The sequence below is a fragment of the Nicotiana attenuata genome, chromosome 5 (assembly GCF_001879085.1).
Source record: "Nicotiana attenuata strain UT chromosome 5, NIATTr2, whole genome shotgun sequence".
Taxonomy (NCBI): Eukaryota; Viridiplantae; Streptophyta; class Magnoliopsida; order Solanales; family Solanaceae; genus Nicotiana; species Nicotiana attenuata.
Window position 1 is genome coordinate 36,254,111 of NC_031993.1, and position 7,217 is coordinate 36,261,327.

Here is a 7,217-nt window from a genome sequence, read left to right on the forward strand (position 1 = left end):
CGATCCATCCCGAACTCGGGCTTAAAGCAACCCCTCGAGCCCGGGAAATCGGGCATACCTGATTTCGACCGTATACAGAAACATTTCACGATATTTCGTATTCCGCATAGCGCTTAGTCTAATTTGACTTGCCAGACAAAATCAATTTACTATGACTGTTGATATTGGAGTAACAAAGTAACACAAATAATGATAAATACCATTAGACACTGGGGTTAATAGAGAAATAATTGATCAATTATTAGTTGGGGAGGAAAATTCACAGTCAGTAATGTAATAATAAACATCTAAGTAATACTCCATATTTTATGTACTATAAGTTGTATCAAAACCGCTGAGAGACTGAAATATGATGGCGTTGAATGTGTGGCGAGACAATAGATATTAGGCCACCTAATGGAGGTCTCATCTTTGACCTGTAAGTCATCTCATCGTACGGTCTACGATAAAACTTCAAGAACGGTACAAATGACTCTCGAGACTTTTCTGTCTTGCTTACGTGTCCCTCCTTCTTAAAGAACATTGCTGGTGATTGGAAAAATGAAGACCTCATAGCCCTTGGATGGTTGATGCAGCTTGGATCTAATAAATCTTGTGTTTTCTGGGGCAAAGGTGTGGAAGGGAAGAATCCTTTTTTACCGGCTCCGATATTGCCACGTGGAGTCCTAGCAACAGGTAATGCAAAGGAGTAGGATCGAGCATTGAGGGGTGAGATGGTTGGGCCTAATTTGGAAGATGACGTGTCAGTTAAAGTAAGAGACCATGGTTTGAGGGAGTCGAAGCTATTGGAAACTGTTAAGGCAAATCTTGAAGAGGAGCATGACCCAATCTTGGCTGTTGTTGATATTGATGGAGAGTTGAATCTGTGGAATGTTGATTTTGGATCATACGAAGTGAAGTTATTGAAATCCAATGATTCCTCAAAGTCAAGTGATGATACTACCATTGTAAGTGGTGCTAGCTCAACAAATGCTTTCACTCCCTGTCATAAAACAACAACAAAGTAAAGATTTTACGTTATATACGTGGATATTATAAAGAATTTTTTACACTATCACTATCACGTTACACAAATGATATTTGCATATAAACCTCTTTAAAATGTGGATTTCTAATATATTTTGAATATAAGACAAGTTACTTATTATTATAACAAGTAAAGAAACTATGCTGAGTACTATAGATGTGCTTTTCACTAATTTGACTTGAAATAAATTACTCTGTCCAATCTCAAATACTAATCCCTCGGCAAGACAAGAAGCATTTATTCTCTTTTACTTGTCCACTATTTACTTTGCACACCCCTTAAGAAATATGTAATAAATAAAATGCATAATTTACCATGATACCCGTATTAATTGGTGTGTAGTCTTAATGGATTTCGAAAATGATTTGGAATGACTAATTAATGCTAAGGGCAAACAAGAAAAATAAACTATTTTTTCTCTTACTATGCGAAAAGTGACAAGTAAAAAATGAAAATTAATTTTTAGAATACTTGACAATTAAAAGTCAACGGAGGAAGTAGGGGCGGAGCTAGAGTATACCGAGCGGGTTCGGCCGAACCCAGTAGCTTTGGTTCAAACCCTATATTTGTCTTAAAAAATTCATTGAATATATATAAATTATTAATTTAGAACCCTAGTTTAAAACGACTAGAATTCTGAACTCATAAACTTGAAATCCTGGCTCCGCCTCTAGGAAGAAGTACTTTTTTTCCTAACTAACCCTTCTTGTTTCATTTTGTAGAAATGTTAATTAAGTTAAATATTTATGAGTAAATAAAAAGATTTTAGATAATTACGATCTTGTAGTTAAGGTTATAAATATCATTGTTAACTAAGAGTGCAAAATTCATAAAATGCAGACAAAATAAAGTGGACGTAACATAAAAGTAAATACCTTCCAAAGATAAGAGAAAAGAGAAGGAGGATCAATGACAAAAGCTTTGTGAAGGCGGCCTGGATAATAATCTGTGATAATTTTCAGTGTAGGCAGCAATATGTTCATAAAAGCTGATGCTGACCTGAAAAAGCCTGCATTTCGCAATTTGGTACCCCTCAGTTATAGTAGTAGTAAAATAAATTATCATTAACCAATGAAACTCTAAAGCAAAAAAGCACGAGAAAAATTCAAACTTCTTGCAGGCTTTATTAGGTTCTGACAAGGTAAGAAAAAGTAAAATTCTGGGTAATTTTGCTTGACTTTATTGAGTTTTTGAGGTTCTCTTTTTTTATTGCGAGATAAAAGAGAATGACAAGCTGTACCCCTACATTCACAAGTTTGAAAGCAACAACTCAAGGGCACTCCAGGCAAATCATGAAAGAATTTCAGAATCTTGCCTGCCTATTATTACAACTAGCTGTAGGCACAATCACACATCACCTTTGTTTGATTAGTCAATTATAAATGATCGATTTACTTCTTTATTTTGGTCCAAAATAATTGTTCATTTATATAATCAAGAAAGAATTCAATTTATTTTTATAAAATTACCCTTATGCACATATCCCTAAAAAGTTTTCTTACTCCTCACATTAAATATTTAATTAAGGGTAGTTTAGTCATACTAGATATTTTTGTATAGAATTTAATATTTTCTTAATGGGCGTGTTAAAAGCAAATTGGTCACTTTAGATAAGAGATTAGGCGTGACACTGGAACTTAAAAGGATCTGAAATAGAGTACTACTCCCTCCGATCCAAAATAAGTGATTTTTTGGCCTTTTTTTTATGGTCCAAAATAAGTGATTTTTCCAAATTTCAAGAATGAATTAATTATTTTTTTTTCTACTTTGCCCTTGGAGTAAATAGTGTTGGAGTATGTGTTAGGAGTATTTATGTGAAGAGATAGTAAAGGTTAATATGGTCAATTTCATTGTTAATTAATGTTAAAAGGTAGATTTCTTAATCTGTGTAAAAACAGCTAAAAAATAACTTATTTTGAACCGGAGGGAATATTAATTATACTAGAAAAAGCTGTCTTTGAGAGAGGTATTTACAGACTGATAATTCTTGGAATCTCCTCAGAATAGAATGTATGAGTACATTATTTATTGTTCCCAAGTCCCAACTGGGAGAAAGCTGAGTTCTGATTTGTCTAAATAAGTAAATGTGAAACTAAATTACCAATCTACCCTTCTTTTTTAAATTTCTAAATAAGAGTAATATTATCATTGCAAAAAAAAAAAAAAAAAAAAAAAGGAAAAGGGAACTTAATTACTCGCATCAAATAGAATAACAAATTGCTCAACCCCTTTTATCATGGTTTGAATTGCCACCTCCAGTGTAAACACTAGCAACCGAGTAAACCTACATTTTACATAAATTCGAATTTTAGTGCCCTTAATTAAAAACCTAAAGAAAAATAATATCTTTATTAAATAGAATTAAGGTACTTACAGTTTCTGTGAGTGAAACTTGTGACAATCTTGCTTGATACGGAAAATCTATATGTTGGTCCAAAAAAGAATTACGTATGTAAAAATGGATAAAAATACAAAAGGACGAAGAGATTTGAAATTACCAGGACAGGCCTTGATTCATCATCATGTCCTGAAACATAAGCTGCCCCTTCTGCTAACTCAGCCGAGAATTCATCGGCAATTAGATGATCTGAAAAGTCAACCCAATAAACCTTTAAAAAGGACAAATTAAAGGTGAAATCAAGCTTTTGGTCTAATTTAAGAATGAATTTACGTTAATCATAACTAGATTTGGAGTACTTTAATTTAATGAGCTGATTCAAAATAAAGTAGTAATTAAAAGGAAACAAGAGACTCTGATTCTTTTTCTTTGGAACAAAAAATTCGAAGGCACAGATAAAGGAGAACAAATGATTTTGCTTTTATTTTTGAATATATATAGAAAGAGAGAGATAAATTTGGAAGAGAGGAGAAAATAGAATTAAAAAAATACCAATGGCTAAAGAGTGTCTCCAGGAAAGACAGTTGCGGAGCTGCTTAGCAGCTTTCTTCACATTGTCGCCTTTGGCTTTCAGAAACCTCTCTATACATGCATTGTTACACAACTTCTCCTGCAACCATAACATAAATTATACATTTGTACTTTCAGCTACGGATATTTAATTACTACTACTTGTTTTTCATCTAGTTCTCTACTTCAAAGTCTATCAAAATACTCATATATAATTAAATACTAGTACATATCTTCATTAACAAAAATAGAAGAAAATAAATTAAAAGTTTAAACAACTTTTGTAGTTTGAATCGTAAACAATAAGTTTATGCATTAATAAGACAAGGCCGGCTATATAAATGGAGAAGGGAAAAGAAATTAAAAACCTGTTTAACTGTGAGAGGTTCTTGCTTTCTGAGAAGGCTTAGCACAGCTTCAACTCTTTCTTTCTCTTTTGAAACATTCTGCTCTTTCTTTCTCATTCTTAATAAGACAATAAAAGAAGGAAAAAAAAGAAGAAGCAAAAGACTGCTGAATAATAATGTTTCTATGTGTGTGTATCTCTTCTTAAATGGAGTGAACAGATGAACCTTTCAAAGAAAACAGTGAAAAAGGAACAAAGATTCCACTCTTCTTCTTTACGCAACCATTTTAAAAAAAAACTGTCTGATGAATATTGTTTTGTGTGTTGATTTTCAATAGTGGAAGAAGAAAGCAATGCAAGTTTCTATTCTAGTCTTGTGATCTAGATATAAGTGTTGTGCTGATAGAGAACCCATATATATAGGCGTGACGGAAGCCGTTAACTAGAGGCAATATTGCCGTGACTGCTCGAACGGGAGATCTAACAGAAAACGTTAGCCCACTTCTCTTTACTGACTTCCGTTTATATTAAAAAATTTATTTTGTGTCCCACACAACTAACACTAGTTGTATGATGTCTCTTTTTTGTAACTGTGTAGTCCCAGAATTTTGTGGACCCGGATGTGTAAGATATGGGTCCATAAATACCTGAGATAAAAAGAGGCCACACAACTAATGTAAGTTGTGTGAGACACACCCTCTTGCAATTTTACCAAGTTATTCAGTAAAGAACAAATTAAAGTAGAAAGATAAACGGGGAATAGCCAAATACGCCCCTCTACTCCACGGGGTTTCATCTAGCTAATCTGAATGTTGAAACACACTTTTTTAATTGTGTGTCTATTTTTCACACGAATAACGGTATACTATTGTAGAGGTATAACTTACTCTAGAATTTATGTATTACTGTATTTTATACGAGAAAAAAATATGTGTATTAGCAATATTTAAATAAAAATATACCCTTAGATTAGACAATTCTTGCATAACAATTGTTTTATTATTTACCCCGTAACGAAAATTCTTACATTATTATTCACCATATAAATAATTTCCATTATAATTTCTTCCTTAACTATAACGTTAACCGAACCATATGATAGTGTATGTGTATACGGTGAAAATCAGGGCGATCCGATTTCGTTCTTCGATGGAAAAAGTGATACCACGTCGGAAGTTCAGGACGCCGAGCTCGAGGCCGAAGCTCCTTTTCAATGTCGAGGTCGATATCAATTACGAAGGTCAGAAGAAGGCATGCTTCGAGATGATACCGTTATGATTTAATAACGGAAAGAGAGAGATACCCGCAACGGGCCGAAGATCACGGCGTAAATTTCGGAGTGGATTGGTCTTCGGCGATGAGACAGCTGTCAAATATGATTTCCTACTATAATTAGAAGTGTACCTTATTTAGGACTCTCCTATTATATAAAGGGGATCCTATTCATTTGTAACACACTGTTCACTGATAAGAAAATAGACGCGCATTACTCTTTTGCTATTTCATTTACTGTTCTTTGGAGTTGTTTTGTCATTTATCCTCATCACATACCTCGAATTATCACAGGTTGAGGTCGAGATTCAGTTTACACACTGGTTTGATAAACTTTGTTCTATAATTTATCTATCTAATTCCTTGTTTATCGACTGGTATTGGACTAAATCACATATCCTTAAAACCACAATATAAGTTTAATTGTTACTCGAATTTTAGGGTAAACAGTTTGGCGCCCACCATGGGGCTAAGGATAATAGTGATTGTTCAGTGCTGATTCTGATAACACACATTATTTCACGCTTGTTCTTGTCAAGAATTTTTGCTTTCAGGTTAAAACATGTCAAACTCACAAAACGCACCCGTACATGGTGACGATGGTCTCGGGTTTCACGTGGAAAATGACAATGTGATTGCTCCAGGAGTCGGGGTGCCACCGCTTAACCTTGGGGGAGTACCGGTTGCCGATCCAGTCGATGTCAATTCGCACATTGCTTTGAATGCGGACTTAGGCGCGGACCCCGAAGGGAATGTGCGCAGGGAAGGCCAACCTGGTGACCAAGGAACACAGGGTGTAGGAGATGGGGGAGTTAGTCTCTATGTAGTATTCGAGATGCTACAAGCTCAGCAGGCCGCTATTGCTCAGCTTCAGAGTCAACATAGAACTCCGAGTGTGGTCGAGCCAGAAATCACTCGCCGTACCGAGTCAGTGCAGGGAGGTCGAATGGAAATGAATCAGGAATTGATCCTACAATTATGAAAATGCTCGAGGAGCTCACCAAAAGAATTGAGTCGGGAGAGAAGAAAATCGAAGATAATGATAAAAAAAAGTGGAAACATACAACTCCCGAGTCGATCAGATACTGGGGGCACCCCCGATCCTAAAGGGTTTGGATTCGAAAAAGTTTGTGCAGAAGCCTTTTCTTCAGAGTGCGGCTCCGAAGCCCATTCCTAAAAAGTTCCGTATGCCGGATATACCTAAATACAACGGGACCACCGGTCCTAATGAACACATCACTTTGTACACGTGCGGAATAAAAGGGAATGACTTAGAAAACGATGAGATCGAGTCCGTTTTGTTGAAAAAATTTAGGAAAACTTTATCAAAGGAAGCAATGATTTGGTATCACAACCTGCCACCAAATTCCATCGACTCATTCGCCATGTTAGCAGATTCTTTCGTGAAGGCACACGCCGGGGCCATAAATGTCGCAACAAGAAAATCGGACGTTTTCGCGATATGATAAAGGGATAACGAAATGCTGAGGGAGTTCGTATCCCGATTTCAAATGGAACGCATGGAGTTGCCACCGGTCACAGATGAATGGGCCGTTCAAGCTTTCACCCAAGGGTTGAACGAGCGGAGTTCGATAGCATCACGACAGTTGAAACAAAGTTTGGTTGAGTATCCAGTTGTAACTTGGGCAGATGTGCACAATCGA

The 7,217-nt window shown here is 35.6% G+C and overlaps 1 protein-coding gene across 1 annotated transcript; it reads right to left on the reverse strand.

The window, feature by feature from the left end:
- LOC109225644 (SEC14 cytosolic factor-like) lies at window positions 220–4,652 on the reverse strand. The gene is made up of 7 exons (XM_019390389.1): window positions 4,304–4,652; window positions 3,918–4,035; window positions 3,526–3,614; window positions 3,402–3,448; window positions 3,223–3,311; window positions 1,903–2,036; window positions 220–982 (listed from the first exon to the last, which is right to left on the reverse strand). The coding sequence occupies exons 1-7, from the start codon at window positions 4,397–4,399 to the stop codon at window positions 326–328; spliced, it is 1,230 nt and encodes a 409-aa protein (XP_019245934.1). The 5' UTR covers window positions 4,400–4,652; the 3' UTR covers window positions 220–325.

Coding starts and splice junctions, on each gene's coding strand:
- LOC109225644 (XM_019390389.1), bottom strand. CDS start 4,399: ATGAGAAAGAAAGAGCAGAATGTTTCAAAAGAGAAAGAAAGAGTTGAA. Junction 3,312..3,401: donor AAGTTTCACTCACAGAAACT/GTAAGTACCTTA, acceptor TGTAAAATGTAG/GTTTACTCGGTTGCTAGTGT. Junction 2,037..3,222: donor TGTTATTCTATTTGATGCGA/GTAATTAAGTTC, acceptor TGCGAAATGCAG/GCTTTTTCAGGTCAGCATCA.